At 41.2% G+C, this 23,454-nt stretch overlaps 1 protein-coding gene across 1 annotated transcript in view; it reads right to left on the reverse strand.

The window, feature by feature from the left end:
- LOC139007473 (cytosolic beta-glucosidase) overlaps positions 1-20,177 on the reverse strand; it is a 117,815-nt gene extending 97,638 nt beyond the window's left edge. Inside the window, exon 1 of the mRNA XM_070410949.1 lies at positions 20,063-20,177. Coding sequence (XP_070267050.1) covers positions 20,063-20,144 — 82 coding nt within the window. The 5' untranslated portion in view covers positions 20,145-20,177. The remainder of the gene's footprint in view (positions 1-20,062) is intronic.
- Positions 20,178-23,454: the final 3,277 nt, after the last annotated feature.

Here is a 23,454-nt window from a genome sequence, read left to right on the forward strand (position 1 = left end):
TTTTAGGAACCCACTGTGTCTCCCTGGCCTCCTTGAGGACTCCAGTCCTGGTTCCTTTCCTGGCCCAGCTGGCTGCACTGGCTCTCTGAGCCAGAGACCACCCAGACCTGCTGGGTGTGTCCAGGGAAAGCCACCCACACAGCTCCGGGGTCCTCTGTTGCCTACATTTGGTAGTCACTCTGGCCTCAGCCCCTTGAGAAGGGCACTCTTCCTGTTCCAGAGCTTTGGGGCAGGAGGTCAGGGCTCCTGGACAAAATGCACTGTCAAAGCTGTCCCTTAGGGGCAAGTACTTTTCTCAGAGGCCTTTTTTCTGTTTCCCTTGAAGTAATAACAAAGTTTTCTAATTACATAACTATGAGACAAGAGATCAAACAGCAGTGCTTAAAATGCAAAAGATGGCCTGCCTTCACACTGCTGTTGCCCAGAAGAAACACCCTCTGCAGCTCTTACATCCGTTAACTCTTTCCTCCCTCTGCTGCAGGAAAATTACAGAGAGGCCCATGCGATGCATCAGCTACTTCCTAGTGACCTCATGTGGGACATTAAATACTCCAAGAAACCGTGACTCCTGGGAATTTGCCTGGTCTGATTCCAGAAGCAAATGAACCCAAGAATTTTAGAAACACTAATTTGATTTTCGTATCGACTCCAAATCACAGGTTTTTATTGTACAGCACAACTAAACCAAAAAGTGGGTTCCCTGAATCTATTCTATGAATTGGGCCAGGTAAATCAATTCTGCCCACCAGTTAAATTCAAATGCCTTATTTTAATGAATTCCGTTTTGATATGTTTCCTAGGATTCCTATCTAAACCTGGCATTCGTGAAAATGGGCTCATGACATCCTTTCTTGACACATGAAAAGCACAGGCTTCACCCTCAGCTGGATCTTTCTTCCATCAGACCAACCATAGTCAGGGATCACACATGCAGGTACTGCGGCAGGGCTCTGGGGTTTGAACCCTCGTCCCCAATTCCTGAGAGAAGTGAGGAGATCTGGGGATGGACAAACCAGGAGGTCTTGACCTGCAGAGAGGCTGGTCATATCCAGATATTTACAGGTAGAGAATTCTGAGCCCGCCAACAAATAGGACAAGAATTCCTGCCAACCTGCCTAATCAGGAATGTGGGGGTTTATTTTTTTCTGCAATTAAAAAATTTATAGAATTCCCATGTACTAATTCACCCTGGACAACTTCACTCCTTTAAGTCTGAGCCCTCATCTATAAAAACGGGGTAATTATATAGGACGTGTGTAAAATCTCTGGCATGGTGGCCAATAATAGTTGTTTAAAAAGGCAGCTATGATTGTTATTGGTATTAATCTTTGATTCCCATGATAGCAAGCTTTTTCTATATGTATTTTTTTATATATTTTCAATGATCTCATGAGACTTGCTAAGGTATATTTAGATTTATGCACTATACTCAAATGCATTTAATGACAGCCTATGTCATAAGGCAACAGTGCCGTAGTCTTTGTCTTTTAGAAAACTGCGCTCAGAATCAATGTGTCACATAAATTAAAAGCCCAGCTTGAGGTATTATTGAGTCAGAGTCCATCACTGGAGGACAGCAGAGCCATCCATCTCCAGAGACAGGTCCACACTGGGAACCTGTGGATCTTACATACCTGTATGGGATCTACATTTTGTTGTACTTGAAATGGTTAATTAGAAGAGGCAGGGGAATCTGAAATGTCACAGCAAGCTTCTCTTGGCCCGCTGTCACGTTTCATGAATTCTCGAGCTGAACCCATTTGGATTAAGCAGTGACCCAATCCAAGCAAAGCTCATCTGTGCCTCTTATCTTCTATCACTATTTACGTGCCAACACATCTGCATTGTATGGTGCAGGGAAGTCCATTAAGTTCCTGAGCAGTGTTGATGGTTAATGTTTTTTTTTTATTATTATTACTCTGAGGCTCATATTTCTCACAATAAAGTGATAGGAAACTAATGTGCAGTGAGTAAAATACTTTTAAAAAATGGGGGGGGGGGGGTAGAAATATAAGAGGCCCAGCCAGAGTGGCTCAGTGGTTGAGGATTGATCTATGAACCAGGAGGTTGAGCTATGAACCAGGAGGTCATGGTTTAATTCCTGGTCAGGGCACATGGTCAGGGCACATGGCTAGGTTTCTGGCTGATCCCTAGAAGGGGGCATGCAGGAGACAGCTGATTGATGTTGATGTTTCTCTTTCATCAATGTTTCTATCTCTCTCTCCCTTCCCTTCCTCTCTGAAATTAATAAAAATATTTCTTCCTCTCTGAAATCAATAAAAATATTTTTTAAAAGAAGCATAAGGTGCATGATGTCAGTCTGGGAATCCTCAGAGCAACCTATGGATGAGAGATGATTTCTTGCAGCCTTTAGGTAAAGACCCAATTTACATTTCTTTGCAGACATCAAACTAAGAAAACATTCATTGCTGTCAATGCCTCTGGCTTTAAAAATATTTCTAAGATTGAAATAGTTACCTGGAGGCAGACATTTTATTTCAATGTCATAGGTCAGGCACATTGGCTAACACCCCAGATAATATTGATGGACCGTCCAAATTTAAAATAATGTTTGTAGAATTGATTTATTCATTCTTATATAGAACACCCACCCTGAAGTATCTGGGACACTGAACAAGGTTTACATAAATCTGACTGTTTTTTTCCTCTGGGCCATTTGGCTCAGTCTGGTAGACCATAAATATTCAATAATACTTTACAATGACAAAGCATCTTTTATGCAAACATCTCTAAGCACATTATTCACCAATATTGCAATCTCCTTTTTAACCTACTGGTAAAGTCACAGAAACTAATTGACTTTCTTCAAGGTCCCACCACAAATTGTTTGTTCTGTACATTGGAGTTCAGGTGTCCTGATCTTAGCTATAACTAAAGGGAGAACCAAACAGACAAATGCATTTGTTAGGTGCTGAAGCTGATGACCTACACTAAATATTCCTAAATTGAATCTATTAGGCAAAACGTCCTCCTTAAAGATGTTAAATGTTGGGATGCATCCAATTGAATTTTATAACTTTTGTTCCAATTTGCCCAAAGGCCAGTGACAATTTTCAGAGCCCCAAGAATGACCTATTTTCATTGAATCCTGTTACGAACACTTAAACTTTTACTCTTTAATCAAATCAAGTTTCTAACTAGAAATTAAAGTAGGATCAAAAGAATAAAACTTTTCGGGGAAGTAATGGCACAGCTGCACCCACATGTTTAAGTAAAGAGAAAAGCTGGGGATTATTGTGAGATCCGGGCAAGTCTCAAACAGTTTGGGTTAACCAAGAAAAAAGAATATATTTTGAAATCTTTTATTTTACCTCTTCTCCCAAATGTTAAAGTAGTGCAGATTAAATAGAACAAAATTAATAAAAGGCCAAAATAATGAGAAGAGTTTTGTAGATCTCTCACAACTGTGAGACACTTAAGAACACACTTGCAAACACCCAACCTCAAAGGACATAACCGGCTGCAGGCCCCAACTGCTGAGGCCCGAAATCCATTACTTGTGCTGGGGTTTGCATTGAGGCCACACATCCCCAGGCTGGTCCCAGGCAATGTCAAGTGTGACAAAGCCACTATGACACCCTGATCCCTGGAAGCTGTGAGACTCTTGACAGGTGACTGTGGGTCACCACAGACTAAATGCTTCTCTCAAGCTTCCCTCTTCTTTTCCTCTCTCCTTCGCTCATCATGTCTGTATCCCAGCCTCTTCTGGTTCCCACTACAGGTTCTTTCATGGGCATTTCCCCTAATAAACTTGTTCAATACAATCCTGGCATCTGCTTCTTGGAGACACAAGAACGCCATGACTGCCGGGGTTCTTGTTCCAGCATTAAGAAGGGTTCAGCAATCTGGAAAAGGGGCTGTGTGTAACTTAAACAAGAGTCCAGAGATGAAATATAATTTTGAAAGGCATTTTGGGGTCAGAGGAGCCTAGCTTAAGAAACTAAGATCTCCTCGTCTCAGGACCCCATGCTTTTTATTAACATAAATTGTCCTGAGGCAAAGCAGAGATATACACTTCAAAGGGTCAGGGTTTCATATACAGAAGCATTGTCAGAATGGGGAGAATTACCCTACGGTTGTTCAGGTGTTTGGCCAGTAGGAGGCAATAACATGTAGATTCAGATGCCCTGAGCTGTCTGGCAGCAAACAATCATCCCTTTTCAGGTTTGGGGAAATGCCCTCAGCCATTCCCAACAGGTGATAACATATGTGACTCAGCCCTTGTTGAGTCCCCAAGTTCCATCAACCTTTCGATGAAACTCTTGCAATTATGACATGCTGGAACTGGCTTCCCGCACATGACAGTGATGATGATGATGGTGGTGGTAGTCATAATGGTGGTGAGGATAATGACAATAAGGACTAACATGTATTGAGTTCTTTAAAAAAAAAAAATTATAGGTCCTCTGCTAAGAGATTGCCAGAATGACTTTATGTACTACTCCCAATAACCCCCAAAAGGTAGATGTTATTCACCTGAGGGAAGTAAGTTATAAAGAGGTTAAGTATCAACACCAAGACCAATTGCTTGTGAAAGTCAAATTAGAAGTCTTGTTTTTCCTAATTCAGGAGTTAGTAGGTGGCAGTACCTAGTAGATTATATTACCACTATGTATTGATATTTTGCAGCATTATCTTCCAGTCCTTTTTCTGAACAATTATTACATAGTTATAATTAAACTTAAATTAATAAATGTCATAAGGCTTTTTTGTAAAAAAAAATATCAATTTTTACTTGAGTTTTTTGATTCGTCTATAATTTGCAAATATCTATTTCACTTTGTTTGTATCAATGGGGTCCAATCATTCAAATACTGTTAAGTTAATTCAAATATTTTTGATATTTGTATCCGGTATATGAAGAACCACTATATCAACTCTTGTGAAGTTGGGGAAATTTTTCCAAGCTCTTAAAACAAACAAAGGTCAAACAAGCCAAAGCCAAGTAACTTAGACAATGGGGTCCATTAAAACGTCCGAGATAACAATACCTAGTCTCCAATTCTGGAATTTATTCACACTATTAAATAGACCACTTAATAACAACCTGATGGGCTTTTTTTCCCCTAAAAGAAACAATTGGTACAATGAGATGCACTTTTAAAAGATTTATATCCCATAAGCATTTTTCTAAGAAAGAACACCAGCTTGGAACTTGCTGCAGCTTGCTAATTCAAGAGCCGAACCCTCTGAGCAGCAAACGCCATTTAGAATAATTTGAGATTCCTTTGATGCATAAATGAATTGACTTTTCTCAAGGTCCCCCAGGATTCACTGGGTCAGCCTTCAGTCTTGGCAGATTTCTGCTGATGTCTCAAAACAACTCCCTGAATACAGAGTTTTCTGTACTTTTCATGTTAAAGACTGACTGGTAGCTACCAATCATATCTACTGTATGCCAACTGGCAGAATAGAGAAGTCTTCCATCAACAAACCCCCAGAAACCGCCTTCTTAAATAAATATGCATATGCATTCTAATAAGCAGAGCATGCTGACTTTGCAAATATTACTTTAAGACAAGTTATGAAGACATCCATCACCACCCAAGCAAGTTGCCCCTCTGTAACCTCTCCCACGTGGAAAGGAAAGCTACTCTGTCCTTCACTCTGATTCTCCAGCTTACCCCATCTTTAAAGTTCCACTTCCAGGGGAATTTGGCTGGGGTTGAGCAATAATTGGGATGCAATACATGTGACAACTGCCTCCACTTTGTAGAAGTTGGAGAGACTCACTTTCTTTGTCCAACCCAGCACAAACCTTTAGCTTTGACTTTTAGATGGACAAGAAACAGAATCCCTAAATGTTTTCTTAGCCTCTAAAGTTAAGCACCCCTGCCATTCCTTCCATGAATGTCACTACTCGGAATTAACCCCTCCCTTGGAACCACCCATTTTCTGCCCCACTTGTTTTGGCTATGGGTTCCATGTTGCCCTTTGTTACTTTGTTTCTTAAGAGCCTTTTCACATCACATCCCCCCTGTGTTGCTACTGATCATGTCAATTCATCTCTCTGGCCTCCATAAAATAATGAATGTACATAGATGTTGATGTTGTAAAACCATCTTCCCCGGAGAGGAGTCAAGAATTGTCATGTGGGGAACAATCGATAAAGAGTGAAATGCTGGGCAGATAGGCACAGGTCCTCCCTTCCTCACCCCAACCAGAGAGGCTCCATCTGAATCTGTTTTATTTCACATCTGAGTTATGTTTTCCTTGAAAACCTAGATCTTCTACATTTAAAAAAATGTTTTCAAATCACTGGACAGAAAGTTTCCTAAAGATCTTTCTAGTCATTCTAATATTCTGAAAGAATGTTGATTTCACGTGGGTTCCTTCTGAGTCTTTTCGATTCTTTTCATCATTTAATCCAGAATTTGCAACTATTGCTCCTCTTTCATTACCTCTAGGGCCCTAGTTAAAGCATTCTCTTCCATTATGACTTCTACTATCAGATATAAATGGGTTACTACCAGCAAATTCAACCAGAAATGGATATAGGATTTTCTAGTTACCTCCAAGGCATTCCCACTTAAATACCCTAAAGGAATAGCGAACTAAATTGAACCTAGTCACACCAACTCCAAACCTGCTCCATCTCCAGGGTATTTGATTTCTATTCATAGAACCATCAGCCAGACAGTTACCTAAGTTATAATCACAAGAGTCAACTTAGTCTTCTCCTAGTTCCTTCATTCCCTACATTGTTTTCATGAACACATCCTTCTGGTTCTCTTAAGATATCTCTTAAGGCTTTTTCTCCCTTTTGTCCCCTTCAACCAAATGCAGGTCTTAATCATCACATGCATCATCTGCAATTGCCTAACAACTGTTCCCTAGCCTCCACGTCTCTATCTTTCCGTGCATTCTCCACACTGCAGGTAAACTCTAATATACAGATCTGATCGTATTATTCTCTTTGCTTAAGAATATTTTATGGCTACCAAGAACCTATTCCACATAATACCATGGACCTATTCTATCTTTCCAGCTTCAAATCCTGTCAGTCACCCTATCATCAGAAAACATTGCCTGTGGCAGGCTTTCTCAAAGCATGAGCAAGCTACAGCACAATCACACAGAGCTCTTGTAAAAAAAAAAAAAAAAAAAAAAGTAAATTTCTGAGCCCCATCTGTAAACACTGCTATATATTATGATGCCCCCAAATCTATATTTGAACAAGAACTCCAGATGATTCTAATACATTTTAAAGTATTAGAATTCTAAACCATTTACCTACCATTCTGCTAATACAGCAGGAATATTCATACTTTTGTGCCTTGGCTCAAAATGTTTCCTCGATAATATGCCCTTCCTTATGTCTTTCCCTGAAAACAAAACATAACAAACTTCTTAAAAGCCCAACTTTGATGCCTTTACAGTAACCCCCTATTCTTGTATCCCCACTCTCCCACCTACTCTCCAATAGCATTCTGTCTGTCTACTGTTAGAATTGTTACATCATATCACAGTCTCCCTCACTAGAATATTGGATTCAAATGACCATATTATTTACTTTTTTATACCATCAGGATCCATTATCTACAGTAAATAAGTATCTAACAAGGATGGCCTACATAGTAGTAATTCAAATAAACATTCATTTAATTGAATTTAATTATTAATTCATGCCAGAGAACCAAGGCTCTCAGTACAACATGAATACAGACGATTTCCTGTACCTTACCTGAACACCGTAGGCAAGGCCAAAGACCTTTTATAACATTTCACCCTGTGAAGCAGTCTCAGTCTCCCTCACTCTGTTACAGAGGGGCTGATGGGCATCCCACCCGTGCCTGGATAATAATGTATAAGATACATGATGTAATAGACCATCATGAGAAAATGTTACTCTTTCACACATCCCCAAGTATGCATCTGTATGATGGACTACAATGACTCCAAAGTAAGATTATTGTTTTTAGAGTACATAATGCACTTTTTCTCCCAAGTCTCAAAGCCTGTATTTAAATGATTGTTCGTGGGTGTTGGGGGGAACCTTAAGCTTTAGCTTGGTAATTCCCAATGTAAAAATGGGTAATGTTTCAAAACCTTATTTATGAATCAACTGCCCAGAAACTCACCATTGTCTCTTACAATATGTTCTAAATTCCCAAGCCAACCTCCCAAAGTCTATTTATTTCATTACACACTGAAGGGTATTCAGTGACACCTATCCCTATTTATAAGATTGTTCCTTAGAGAAAATGTCCTCTAAATTCCCCGTCAAGTGACATGTAAATACATTTCTCCCTAAGGGGTGCATGGGGAAAGATGAGAGGATAAAAATGAGAAGAGAATGAGCTTGGATATTCCCAGGAATCAGGATCCTGTTAATCATATGCAAACATTCAAAAAATGCTCTTCTCTCCATGATGATTGCTCATTAGGCGCGAAGACTTATAGCCCCCACTATCAAGAGAGAGATTTTCAGAATTTGAAGTGACTCCCACTCTCTTCCTGCTACCTAGTTGAAACATAAACACGGTTATAAGAAGATCTGACATTGAATGTGAATCTGGCCAACCTCTCATCTATATTTAAAATTCTCCCCTACCTCTATTAAGTACACATTGTAATTGATATACATTTTAAATAGGTTGTAAATGGTTGCATCATAGAATATGTATTCCTACTTTGAATCAACTTAACGACCAAATACATTTACAGTTTCAAAATATAAATTGGGCCCTTTTAGATTAAAAAAAAAAGAAGAAGAAGTAGTCAACCAAGTTTGGAGTTTTTTCCTATTATTAAAATGTAAAGGATTTTAAAAATCTCATTTATTTTGTCAATTGGTTCTGCTTAACATTCTTCAGCCCAGTCCACTCTCAATTATCCATGCTAAGGAAGGGGGATCAGTGGCCTGTATAATCTAAAACAGCAGACAATTTTAAAAACCCTTGTGTTTGGCCCGGGCATACTTTACAATCAAACCCTGATTATTCACACTAATGAAAAGAAGAGCAGGCACCTTGAGAAAGGTCCAAAGCCAGCCTAGATCTGCTCAGCTGGTTCAGGGCACCTCAAACAGAGGCCCATGTAGCACAGCAGAAGGAAACAACAGAACCCCAGCTGCTGCCATGATGACCACCCATGACTCTGAAATACCAACTCTCAGCTACAATATCCATATCAGCACCTTTCATGATAATAGTCATCTTTAGGAGCCTGGAGTTACACCCAAATGCCCCCAAGTAAAAAGCCATAGTATCCATGTTTTTCCAAAAATCTATATATATGAAAGCTAATATGCTAAGTGTCCCTCCAACTGTCCAAACGGTCGCTATGATGCGCACTGACCACCATGGGGCAGACACTCAACGCAGGAGCTGCCATGACGCACACTGGCCATTTACAAAGAAACAGCACCAGGCACCTGGCACCGACAAAGCAACACTTAGCTTCCCCCAAGTGGGAACAGGCCCCGCCACCACCCCGAAGCGACCGTTGCAGCCAATGCTGCCAAGACTCCATGGCACAAAATGCAGCCCACAGCCCAGCCCAGCCCAGAAATGGTCACTGTGGGCACTGGGTAATGATGTCACATAGCAACACCTGGCTTCCTCTCCCTAGCAACTAGCCTCCTTGCAATTTCTTCAACCCAGGAACACAACTTGCTTTATAGCCAGATGGAAACATTTTACACTTTAACCAAATGTCTATGAAGCATTTTCCCATGCCTCATCTCATTTGATCCTCACAGAAGTCCTGGAGTGGGTAGAAGACTCAGTAGAATCCTATTTTCTTTTCATTAGCTGGAAAACTGAGATTTAGAAAGCTTAGGTACTTCACCCAACTGAAAAGAAGTAAGAAATGGTGGACCTTGAAAATGACTTCAGGTTTTCTCACTGCACAGAATATAGTAAAACACTGCTGCAGTTAAATATTTTGCCCTTTGTTCTCCCTGTATGATCTACAATAATAATATGCTTCGTGTTGATATTTACTGCTGTGTTGCTGACAATTATCTGAAAGAGAAGTTGGGGTGCTTCACTGGGAGGGAAAAAGTTTAGCTAAATCAGAAAGCAGGTCTAATTAAACAAGTTATATATAAGTTCTCGCTGGCGCCAATCACACACGTGTGTTTTGACCTGTCATTGTCAATTATGAATTTGGTTGACACTTTTATTGTAGAGAAAGGGTGAATAGTGATATTAAAATATTTCTTCTAATTAATTTTCTTTCAATATGCATGAATTCGTGCACTGGGCCACTAGTTTAATATAAGAATAAATTTTTCACATGTACTAAATGCTGCTTTGGGGGTTCCCTTTACCCCACCTCATCACCATCACCTAGCACCTTCACCAAGCTCACAGGAACACACCAGCCCCCAGTACCTCTACCATCCTCATAGGAACACACTCAGGAGAGTAGCATAAAGGATGAATATGAAAGAGAAAGTATGTTGGATTAGGAGGAGATGTAGTCTGGGAGTTACGTGGCCTGGATCTCTGTCCCCTGCTGGTCTCTGCTCATGCCAATAGCCAGGTATGCAATCAGAGGGAACAATGTGCACGATGACATCAGAAGGTCATGGCACATTTAAACAATCATATGCATGTCACTTTGGTCAAAGAATAAGGTAAAAATGAAGAAGAAGCAAGAGATACATTAGGGATGAAGTCAGAGGTAAAACACAGAGGTGTTGTTGCTTTTTTAATATATACTTTTTATTGACTTCAGAGAGGAAATGAGAGGGAGAGAGATAGAAACATCAATGATGAGAAAGAATCATTGATTGGCTACCTCCTGCACACCTCGCACTAGCGATCAAGCCGGCAACTGGGCAGAAATGTTTCTTATTAATGCCATGCAAAAAGATCAAAAAGTATTCTGTAGAAGACACTGCATTTTTAATTAATTGTTAGCATGTATATTTGAACCCATATAGTTTGCCCACCACTATTCTAGGCAGTTGATGTTCACAAACAAATTTAATATTTATAACAACCCTGAGATAGGCAGTGTTACATTCCCATTTTAAAAATGAGGAAACTGAGGCATACAAAGCTCGCTCAGATATCTCCCAAGATCACACAACTCATTGGTAAGTGGAGGAGTCAGGGTTCAAACCTAGTCTGTTTGATTTCAAGGCTCATGCTATCTCTCAAAAACTAGAATGATGTGGTCAGAATTTTTCAAGACCATGCTAGCAGCAATATGCCAGAAAGGTTGGAGCAGAGTGGAGGGGAGGGAAGCAGACTTTAAGAAGACTTAAAGGAACTTTAGGAATGGTGAGTTTCAGAACTAAGGGAAAGGTAATAGTAATGGTGAGGAGGGATGCAATCAAGAGTTTTAGAGAATACAGAATAAAAATTAGTTGGTTAAATAAAGGAGAGAATAAGAGGAAAAGTCTAACAAGAGTCTATATTTCTGGCTTGGGCATTGTGTGACAGTGTAATAATTTTTAAAGAATCACTAAACCTTGTGCATCAGTGAACTTACCTGGAAAGCAATCCCTACCAGATGGGCAGGCCCAGGAAGGAACAGCAAAATAATGCCTTTTGTTTTCCAGTATAATGTCGCCACATATTCATCCAAATAGACAAATGTCCTAGTTTAACCGATGAAATTAGTGGTGACAAAAAAAAGTCATGTACAAATACGTAGGACGATATATAGAACCTTCAATCCATACAAATCATTGAGAAGCAGCAGATTTGTTCTTGTTTTACAAGGTTAAATATATTGACTGACATGTGCAACTATACACAGATAGGTAAGGGAGAAAGGACACCAGAAGAGTAGAAAAGATGCAGACATGTTATAGTCTAATGAGATATTTATACATATCTTAAAGAAACCAAAACCATTTACAGAATGTTCCTATTAGGATGAAAAAATCTATATATATAAAAGCCTAAGCAACCGGAATGCTGGAACTACCAGAACAACTGGAACAACTGGTCACTATGATGTGCACTGACCACCAGGGTGAAGACATTCAATGCAGGAGCTGCCCCCTAGTGGTCAGTGTGCTCTCACAGCCAAACTCCCATGGCCAGCCAACTTCCCGTCCCCGTCCCACCCCCCTCCAGCAGGCCCTGGATGGCAGTTGGTGGCTGGCAGGAAGGCAGGGCCGGCTGGGGGGAGGGGCTGAGGGAGGGAAGGCTCCAGTCAGCAGCCAGAAGGCCCCGATCTGCCCTGATCGCCAGCCAGGCCTAGGGACCTCACCCATGCACGAAATTTGTGCACCGGGCCTCTAGCAAATAAATAAAATCGTATGTGTGCCTGAAAGTCTGTGAATGTATAAAGACTGGAAGTACATACTCAAAATTTGAAAGTTCCTCTCTAGTTAATTTTTAAATTTTACTTCTTCCTTGTTTATGTTTTTAATGTTCCACAATTATCTTACTTTTATAATACAATCATTTTGTTTTTCTCTAAACATATGTGATTAATATCCATTCTGTCCTCACAACTTTACTGATACAAAAGAACAAACAGCAGGGAGACCCTTACTGATAAATAACCAACATAAAATTACAGTGCTGGCAGTAGATACCTTTCAGCACTGCTCTTGAAGCCAACAGAAATACTGGAAAATCTGGAACATGGAGAATTCGTGTATTGAGAATAAAGGGAGGTAAGACATAATGGAAAGTGAAGATGGCCTGGAGGAGCTGGCCTCAGAAGCAGATGCCTAGACACACCTTCTTTCTTGGTCACAGTAGCCCTCCTTCACTGTGGCTTTCCTCTCATTGAATATCTCACTTTCTTTTGTGTGGTTGTCTGAAATTCCATGTTACCTATCTTCTAAAAGCATAGGGCAAGAAAATTCAGATCTACAGGTTGGATGTGTTAAAGATGATGAGGAGGGTGATAATGGTAAGAGGATAAGGGCAAATTCATCTGTTAACTTTCAATAATTCATGGTCTATGGAGCACTTTCATATATTAATGCATATTAATAAAGACTTCCAGTTTAAGATGAGGAGTGGAGTATACATATTTAATTCTTCCCCCTCTCACATCCCCAATAGACACAACAATATTTTTTTTAGAAAAGAACCCACAACAGAGCTGAAAACAAAAAGTAAAGTTCTAATAGACTATCATATTTACTAAGTAATTTCTAGATAATTGAAAAAAATAGGACTGAATTGTCTGAGAAACTAAAACAAAGAACTACAACATAAACTTACATACTGGAGATGACTGATAAGGAGTCCCCTAGGGCAGCGGTCTTGGTGGTGCTCAGACCACTGGTGGTCCTTGAGGTCGGAAAGGTTGCTGCCCTAGGGAATCTGTGGGTGGAACAATGCAGAGAGCAGAGCAGGCCTCAGAGCAACCATTACAGTAATTAACACAAAGGTTATCTGTCCTATCCTACTGCTGGCCGGATTGGCTCCTCTCCACATGAACCAGGGGGGTGGGGAACATGCAGCCCCAGGGTTTTATAAGGCCTGAAAAATCATTTGGTCTGGCCCTACCAAGGAATTAGGGGTAAGTTAATTAAATGTTTGACCAAAATAGCAGGCTAATTTTTAAGTCGATAATTTGTATGGCCTGTGAATGATGTTATAAATACCCAAATGTCCCTTGGCAGGAAAAATGTTCCCACCTCTGCTATAAACAGAGCAGCCAGTGCTGCCTTTACCCCATGTTCAAGTCCCAAGAAATGCTTAATAAAAGTGACTGGTAAGGATTCCTAAAAAGGGTAGAAGCGTACTGAGCTGGTCAAGAAAAGTCATACTCTAGAGCTAAACATGAACTTGAAGGGCAGTGGAGAAAAACAAACATAAAGCAAAAAGCATACACATCCTTCCTTAAAGTCCTCGCCATATGGCAGTTATTGGGGTCTAAATCTTGGTATCCTCCCCTCACACACATTGTCCTTTATGAGGACACTGCCTTTCAATAGATTCCAACCCGCTTACACAGAATCCTCCTTCTTCTAGAGCAAGCATGTCAAAGTCATGGCCCACAATGAATATTTTTGTGGCCCAGCCAATATAACAGTATGTAAGAAACAAAAATAAAAATTTTATAACTTAATTTTAATAAAAATTTTATAACTTAATTTTTAAAATATCCTGTTATACATAATTGTTATTAATGAACTACAACATTCGCTAATGACTGATTACTATAATCGTGTTGCATTCATTTCCCTTACGCACCACCTTACGCACAGGCGCACCATTTCTCACCACTAATACTAGCAGTAAATATTTTAGCAGCCGATTGCCACGTCATTAGTCTTGTACTGACTTGTTTGGTGTGCGCAACAGGAAATATTTTGCTTTCAGAGAACAAGAAAAAGAGATTTATTTGCATTACGCTTATTAGTTTGTGCAGTTATTCAGTGTCTGGTAAGTTAATGTTCAAGAAAAAATATTAATTTGTATTAAAATGTTCTATTATTTTATGTTAACGATTACTCATTTATTTCAGCCCTTTGCATTCATGTTTCTATCAAAATAAACCTACATGTCTATGAAAATTGAAGCTTTTGGTTTTTTGTGGCCCACATAAACTTAAACCTTGTTTATTTGGCCCATGTTAGCCTTTGAGGTTGACATCTTGTTCTAGAGTGAGCCCTGTTTCCATTAAATAGAATTACCTAACTTCAAAGGAAGCTTACCTCTCTTATGGACAGCAATCCACCTATTCTTTCATTCACGAGCATGAACAGGCACTCAAGGATGGCCATACATTCGCCAAAAACAAATAACATGAAAGGTAAAGTCAAAAATAAACAAATAACCCAAAGATCTCAAAGTAATGTCAGAAAAAAAGGAATTATAAAAAGAGAACTTAATTTTTTAAACTAGCATTCTTAAGAATATTTGAAGGGTGATTACATCCAGAAAACAAAACATGGCTTCCTAAAAATGAAGCAATCAAAGAGTAAGCATGAGTTCCTAAAACCTAAAATTATGATGGTCACCATTAAATATTCAATAGAGGGGTTGAAAAAAAAATAGAATGAATGAAGCTAAAGTCCAAATTAGTAACCTGGAAGAAAAAGTTGAGGGAATGAAATTTCAAAAAAACACAGACATGTAAGATAAAGTTCTCCAATATTCATCCAATGACATTTTGAGAAAAAAAGGGATCAGCATTAGGAATATTGCAGGTGAGAAATCTGAGGCTTGGAGAAGGTAAGTCACTTAACTCTCTAGTAGTCCACAAACAGAGTTGGAATATCCCAGAGGTACTCCACTCAAATTCAAACAGCATATAAAAGTGTGGCCCCAATGGTTGTTTATAGCTGACACCCACACTGATTAGTTATATGGGCACCAGCCTGGTCCATAGCAGTTGTTGACAGTTGGCATCCACTCTCATTAATCAATGCAGGTGTCAATCTAGTCTACACCTATTGTCTGTGGATGACATCTGATTGGTAATCCTATCAGTTTATGAATATCGAATATCATTCCTGCATAAGCCCATTCTCTATCAATGATGCCCATATAATTTCACTGTACGATAAAAAAGGGGAGGCAATATTTGAGATTTTTATGGATCTCAAATTTGAAACTGGAGGAAAGAAATGAGAGTGGTTTCCGTCACATCAACATTTAAGCTATGAGAAATTTTAAGGAAAAGTGTTCATCCCTCTTCTTTCTTTTTCCCTGTGCACCATGCTTGCTTTCCCTCCTTTCATAAGTGGCCCAGACAAAAAATAGGTGAGTCCTGTTCTAGAAGGCCACCTAGGATGGCCCAAAGGTCAGGTCCCAAACAAGGATGTTTAATCCAAAGAGCTTAGCAGAATATAGGAAACAAGATACACAGCCCAAACTGGTTGAATGGAGAAAGCAAACAGGAAGTGGTCTAAAGAAGTATGGGACCAGCCCTAGCTGTTTTGGTTCAGTGGAAAGAGTGTCGGCCTGTGGACTGAGTCCTGGGTTCGATTCTGGTAAAGGGCACAGTGGAGGGCAGGGGCGGGTGGCGGGTGCCATAGGCAGTCGATCAATGATTCTCTCTCATCATTGATGTTTCTCTCTCTCCCTCTCCTTTCCTCTCTGAAATCAATAAAAATAAAAAATAAATAAGTATAAGATCTGTGCTAACAGCTATGGCAGATAGATTAAGTATGCCTCTAGCTTGGGTTTGTGTGGACCAATTGCATTTTTAAAAGGTACCAGAGAAGAAACAGCCTTGATAGAAGCACCACAAACTATACCTAAAGCCAACTAATTCAGCTGTCCCATTTCTTCTCCCATATTTTTAGTGCAAAATTAACCCCAAATTTCTCAACTATAGAATTTCACCTTCAACACACCAAGGCAGATAAGTGGCCAAAGTTTGATGCCAGCCCCAATTTCTGCCAACATAAGGGCAAAGTCAAAGTTAAATCAAACTCGAACATTATCTTGGTATCCAGTACAGTATCGAGGTGAATAATGACATTCATAAAACTGAGGCCTTTGCCTCCTCAGGAACCACAAACCCAGATCCCACCAGGAGGCGTTAAAGGAGTAGTTTAGACTTTGTTTAGGGTTTGTGGGAGTTTGCAAAGTACATTCACCCTTAAGGAGCCCTCCCTGAAACCACTGGGAGTTATAAGCCAGTGAGGGCTGTAACGTTGGGTCTTAAATGTCATTTTCACACTCCTCCACGGCTTACCAGGAGAATGTAAATAAAATACCACTGAGCTACCTGCTGTTTGTGCCTCCTATTCCCTCCAGGCAGGAACAGAAGCAAGTCATCTTCCCAAAGGGTTAACAATCCTGGAAATGTTTCTGTGCTTTGAAATATTACATGAGACTCACTGCTGTAAAACGATGATTATCTGCATTTTATCCCCTGCCTCTTCATCTAACAAATACATTTTTACAGGTTTTACAACGTTCTTTACAACCCACCTAAAACACATCATTTTCCTCCTGCTTATACCACTTGTTTAATATTTATTAGGTTTAGATTGTGCTTTCCTCCAAAAGGCGTGAGGCACCACACAGCCAACTCTCATATAATAAACGTGACATTAAACTCATCTTTAAAACCCTAAACAGGGAGGTCATGAGTGGCAGCAGAAAGGAAATGAACAAGGTCAGGAAGAAGGAAGAGCCAGGGGTCTGGTGAAATATGCAACCAAGGAGACAGTATGTTAGGAGAGCCAGTGATCAGAAGCTACTGTCCTGCCCTTCAGTCAGCCCTGCCTGCAGGGACCCTGACAGCGCCTTGTCTCCCAAACAACAGAGCCCCAATGGCTCCATTTCTGTGCAGGGGTGCGGTACATGCATACAGGTGAGTGGGGAGGTGGTGGAGTCTGAGAATTATAACTCAGGGCTCTCGAGAGGGTATCTGAAAATAAAGAAAGCTACACAGACAATTGTGTTGTGAACATCAGTGGAAAGAGATACACGGTAATGTCTTCTAACGCATTGTTATAACAAATCATGGAAACATTAGTTTTCTTTTTTTTTTTTTTTTAAATATATTTTATTGATTTTTCACAGAAAGGAAGGGAGAGAGATAGAGAGCCAGAAACATTGATGAGAGAGAAACACCGATTAGCTGCCTCCTGCACATCTCCCACTGGGGATGTGCCCGCAACCAAGGTACATGCCCTTGACCGGAATAGAACCTGGGACCCTTCAGTCCGCAGGCCGACGCTCTATCCACCGAGCCAAACCGGTTTTGGCAACATTAGTTTTCTTAACAAGCACACTTCACGTTCAGTCCTCCATTCGGCTGAGTGCCTGGGATCTCCAACGGCTCTGCAGACTTTCAGAGGCCAAGGAGGCCCTGAAGTTCAGATTCTCAAAAATCAAAAAGTGACAGGGTGGCCTCAGCTCCTAAACCCCGGGCCACATGGATTTAACAAAGCCACAGGTTGACGGCCTGCACATGTGGTCTGGGCAGTGGGGACAGGGTATTTAAATAGCAATTCTCCCAGCAGCTGCTGGTAGAATGAGCAAGGAGGGAGCATATTCCAATGTGCTATCCAAAGTGGAAATGAGCATCTTCATTAAACAGAGCAGAAAAGTAACTTACCTGTCGCTACAGACTAGGAGAGAATCCAGCCAGGAAAAATAACAACAATAATAATACTATTTTCACCTATAGTAATAGCACCAGTATTATTAATAGTGTTATTGCTGTTATTTTCTGGGTACTATGTACCAGGCACGCTTGTGGTCCATTTACATATGCCAACTAGTTTAATTGTAGAACAAACCTAGAAGGTGGGCATGACCATTTCCCTAATTCTACAAATATGGAAACTGAGACAACTATGTTATTTGCCCAGAGTCACTCAGCACAAGAGGGAAGGTAAGAGGTGGGAAACAAGCAAACATATAGAAGTCATTGTGTGAGTTTAACAAAGAGAGCAGTCACATTGGATCAAGTTCCCCGCCCTGAAAGCTGTTGATAGAGAGTAAACAGCACAAGAGCAGTGTGAGAACACAAATAAAGGCCTTAAAATCAGGCTGTAGCCAGCACAAAAGAGCAGGAGACAAATGGCCTCCAGAAGAAGAAATTGGTGCAGTGACATTGAGATACTGAGACCCTGTGAGGAGAGCACCTCAGAATGGACAAGCAATGTCATTATTCCTGAGGCCTGAGCAAGCAGGACCTAGAAACTGGTACCCAAAACCCACCATCTTGTCTTGTATAACTGATTGGATATTCCTATCAATTTAACTGTAGAGTCCTACAGTGAGTCGTTCTCAGTAATCCCTTTGTGATCCCACTAAATATAGTAAATGCCATGCACTGAGCATTTACTCAGCCCCAAGCAGCTAATATACATCATCTTACTTAACTCACAGCAACATTATAGTTATCTCCAGCTTACGGATGAGGAGGCACAGAGAAGTTGAGTAACTTGCCCAAAGTAACACTGAGCTGGTAAAATGTAGAAATAGTGGAGGCTTCTCAAAAAATTAAGAAGAGTTACTATATGAGCCAGCAACCCCTCTTCTAAGTACCTGCCAGAAAAAAAATGAAAATATTTATTCACAAAGACATATGCACCCCTATGTTCATTGCAGCATTGTTCATGGGGGCCAACACATGTAAATAACTGGAGTGACCTTGGATAGATGATTGGATAAAGAAGACATGGTACATATATACTATGGAATACTACTCAGCCATAAGAAAAGAAAAAAATACTGTTATTTGAGACAACGTGGATGGACCTTGAGACTATCATGTTAAGTGAAATAAGTCAGACAGAAAAAGTTAAGAAACCATATGATTTCACTCATATGTGGCACATAAAACTGAAGACAACAAATGAACAAACAAGAAAAACAAACAAATAAAACTTCATAGAGACAGACAACAGTATTCTGGTTCCCAGAGGAAAGAGGGGTGAGAGGGTAGTAAAGGGTGAAGAGGGTCAGACAGATGGTGATAGAAGAAAATTCGACTTTGGGTGGTACGCACACAATGCAATATACAGATGATATATCATAAAATTGTATACTTGAAACCTATATAATTTTATTAACCAATGCCACCCCAATAAATTTAAATTTAAAAAAATGTAGAGATAGACCCCCCAAGTTTAGGGGGTCTGGCTCCAGACCCCATTGTTGCCATTCTTGCTGCTGCTAGAACCTGATTCCATTCACTTCATTCAGCTCTCCTTCTACTCCTCTCTCTGACCATGCCTTTGGTCTGTCTGACCTCTCTCCTGACAAGTAAACTAACCAAGGTTGTCTTGCTTTCATTCCTGGAGGGCCAGCCTATTTAGTTACCCAATATTTTTCCAGTCAATAGGAAACATTGTTATTTTTAGGGGTGTTGGGGCAAATGTGTTCCAAGAAACCAATGACCAATGCCAAAAGCAGCTGGTCCAATGTAAACTGATGTGAGAGGTAAGGTTGGACGGACCAAAAATACAGCTGCAGTTTGGTGCTCAGCTCTCCCACTGTCCCCCTTGTGCCTCAGGAAAGGACCATGGAATGTGAGCCTCTTCTGCATGCAAAGGGGCACAGTCCATTTATATAGTTATAGACTCTGCAATCCATTGCCTTCTTTTTCTCACCCCATCCTTTTCCCTAGACACACAGAACCCACAAGAAGTAACTCATCCCAGCCCTAGCCAAGGGAAAGGATCGTCTCCTACCTTCCACTTGATAAGCCGCGGTGGCTGCCCCCCATCCAAATCCCGCAGGGAAAGCCATGGTTCCAGGGAGACAGCTTGCCATCTGGACACTCAGCCCACAGGAGCACGGTGGCCTATTGTCAGAGCAGCCCAGCAATTGTGCAAATAGTAAGTAAACTCTCACCCCTGACAAGGGTCACAGAGAGCCACTGTGTATGCAAATGAGCAAAGGGACAGATTAAAGATTAAAGTGACTTGATAAAATGCCAGGCACTTTGTACCAGGTGAGCATTTGGACTTTTCTCTCCAGGCACTCCCTGATTCTTAACGAACCTGGATCAGCTTGGGTGCTGTCCTAGTCCCTGCTTTGGCAGGTCACCCATTCATCTGATCCTTTGCCTTTTCATGAAATACATGGACATTGTTTTTTTAAAGCCACATAATCCTACTAGAATTTTCCCTTAAGCAATTCCTCCCAATTCCTAATCCCTACTTCTTAGAGGTAACTATTTTCAACTGTTTCTTCTAGTACAGTAGCAAGCCCTTCCCCCACCCCCGCCCTTATTTGATGGGGATATGTTCCAAGATCCCCAGTAGATATTTAAAACCATGGATAATACGGAACCATTACTCTAATAAAAGAGTAATATGCAAATTGGCCATCACTCCAACACACAAGATGGCTGCCCCCATGTGGTCAAAGATGGCTGCCACAAGATGGCTGGCAGGGGAGGGCAGTTAGGGGCGACCAGGCCTGCAGGAGAGGACAGTTGGGGGCGACCAGGCCGGCAAGGGAGGGCAGTGTGGGGTGACTGGGACAGCAGGGAAGGGGAGTTGGAGGCAACCAGGCTGGCAGGGGAAGGCAGTTAGGGACAATCGGGCCAGCAGGGGAGCAGTTAGGCATTGATAAGGCTGGATTGGGAGTGGTTAGGGGGTGATAAGGCTGGCAGGCAGAAGTGGATAAAGGCAATAAGGCAGACAGGTAGGCAAGCAGTTGGGAGGCAGCAGTCCTGAATTGTGAGAGGAATGGGGCCTAAACGGGCAGTCGGACATCCCTTGAGGGGTCCCAGATTGGAGAGGGTGCAGGCTGGGCTGAGGGACACACCCCCCCCACGCACAAATTTTGTGCACCAGGCCTCTAGTCTATAATAATAAAAGCGTAATAGGCTAATTAGACCAGACAGCCATGGCGGCGGGGGCCAAGGCAGAGGCAGTTAGGGGTGATCAGGCAGGCAGGTGAGCAGTTAGGGACGATCAGGCAGGCAGGTGAGTGGTTAGGGGCAATCAGGCAGGCACATAGGTGAGCAGTTAGAAGCCAGTAGTCCTGGATTGCGAGAGGGTGCAGGCTGGGCTGAGGGACACCCAACACCCCCACCCCCACCCCCGCCCCGCCTCATGCATGAATTTCATGCATCAGGCCTCTAGTCTATAAAAATAAAAGCATAATATGCTAATTAGACCAGACATCCTTCCAAATGACTTTCCAGATAAAGCCGGGGCTTCCAGGGAAGCCCAGGTCCCAGGTGCCAGAGGGAAGCCAGTGCCGGCAGCCGGGAGAAGGAAGGCCTACTCTTGCACAAATTTCCTGCATCGGCCTCTAGTATATATATGAAGTTTAATTTCTAAATTAGGCCCAGTAAGAGATTAACAACAAAAACTAATAAATAGAACAATTTTCACAATATACTGTAATAAAAGTTATGTGCGTGTGGTTTCTCTATCTCAACATATCTTCTTGTGCTGTGCTCACCCTTCTTCTTGTGATGAGGTGAAGGGAGGTGAATGACACAGGCACTGTGACAGAGCATTAAGCTACTCTTGCCTCTGGGGCCACTTTTAAGTACAATAAGGTTTCCTTGAAAACAGCACTTTGATGCCATGTCAGTCAATCTCATCACTTACCAACACAACACATGGGGAGTGTCTACAGCGCGGAGCTGCAGGACAAAGGGATGACTCAGGTCTTGGGCAGGACAGAGCCTGACATAAGATTTCTTCATGCTACTCAGAAAGGTGTGCATTTTCAAACTTAGGAATTGTTTATTTCTGGAATTTTTCACTTAATATTTTCAGACCACAGCTGACCATAGGTAACTGAAACCTCAGAAAGTGAAACTGTGGATGAAAAGAAAAGACTGCATTTACTTCCATGTGGTTTAAATAATAGGCTGATACTGATGCTTCAGAATTTGCTTTTAGATTTTAGAGACCGATCATTGATTTCTGGATACAGTAGAAAATCCTAGTTCTCTTTCTCTCTCTCTCTTTCTCCCCCTTCCCCCTGCCCCTCACCCCCCACCATCCACTAAACAGGATAAGATACCTGTTCTGTTTAATAAGTATTTGACATTTACATTACTATGACTACATACAGTTCAAAATTGAGCCATGTGGTATACCATGCTTATATGCAACTTTTTATTTCCTCTGGGGTTAATCAGTTGTCTGGGTTTTATGTTTATTTTTTTTCTATCCCTATAACTAATTCATCCCCAAACACCCTGACAGAACCATAAATCTCCTCGTTGTTCAAACACCTCTGTTTTCCTGCTCCATTGTGCACTGTTTGTTTTTAGGCGGCCGAGGAGCTAAGTTATATCATCTGCTACCTGCTCCCCTGTCTCCTGGGCTTTCTCCCTGTTTCTTCTTCCTTTTTTAGAGAAGCAAATCCATGAATAACTTCCCGACAAAAGGGGCGTGGAAGGTACACTTTTTGAAACCTTGTAGTTCTAGAATTGTCTTTATTATAACATCACACTTGCTATGTGGTTTATACACTATAGGATTTTCTGATGAAAATAATTTTCACTCAGAATTTTGAACGCATAGGTTTGCAGCTTTCTAGCTTCTATAGGTGACCTGTTTTGCGGTCCAGCCCACCCTCCCTGCTCCCCAAGCTTCTATTTCCGCAACCTCACAGTCTCATGCCTCAATGTGGGTCATCTCATCCAGGCGCCCAGCATGTTCCACAGGCATGTGGAATGTTGACAACAGGGGAAAGTGGGTGAAGAGGACACGGCGTCTCGCTGGACTGTCTTTGAAACCTTTCTGTATCTCTAAAATAGATCCACAGGGAAAAGGTCATTCACTTTTAAATGCCCATGGAGAGAGGAGTTAGGCGAAATCAAAGTGAAAAAAGTTACTTTTTTAGTTCCCCAAAGACAGCACTAAATCAGGAACACAGATTGGAATGAAGTATATCCCACCCTACAGGGTTATCCTAACCCCAAGGGGAAGCATTAATATAGAAGGAAATGAAGGGAGACATTTAAAGGTACATATTTGGTGATCTAAACATCGGAAATACAGGGCATTAAACAACTATTAACTGAGTCCCTACAGTCCTTCAGTTCTGAAGCAATCATTGTAACTCCAATGAAAAAATATATTAAATTATTTCCATTATGGACCAC

This window comes from Myotis yumanensis, unplaced genomic scaffold, assembly GCF_028538775.1.
Source record: "Myotis yumanensis isolate MYYU_CA2020_CCGP unplaced genomic scaffold, mMyoYum1.0.hap1 SCAF_1, whole genome shotgun sequence".
Classification (NCBI taxonomy): Eukaryota; Metazoa; Chordata; class Mammalia; order Chiroptera; family Vespertilionidae; genus Myotis; species Myotis yumanensis.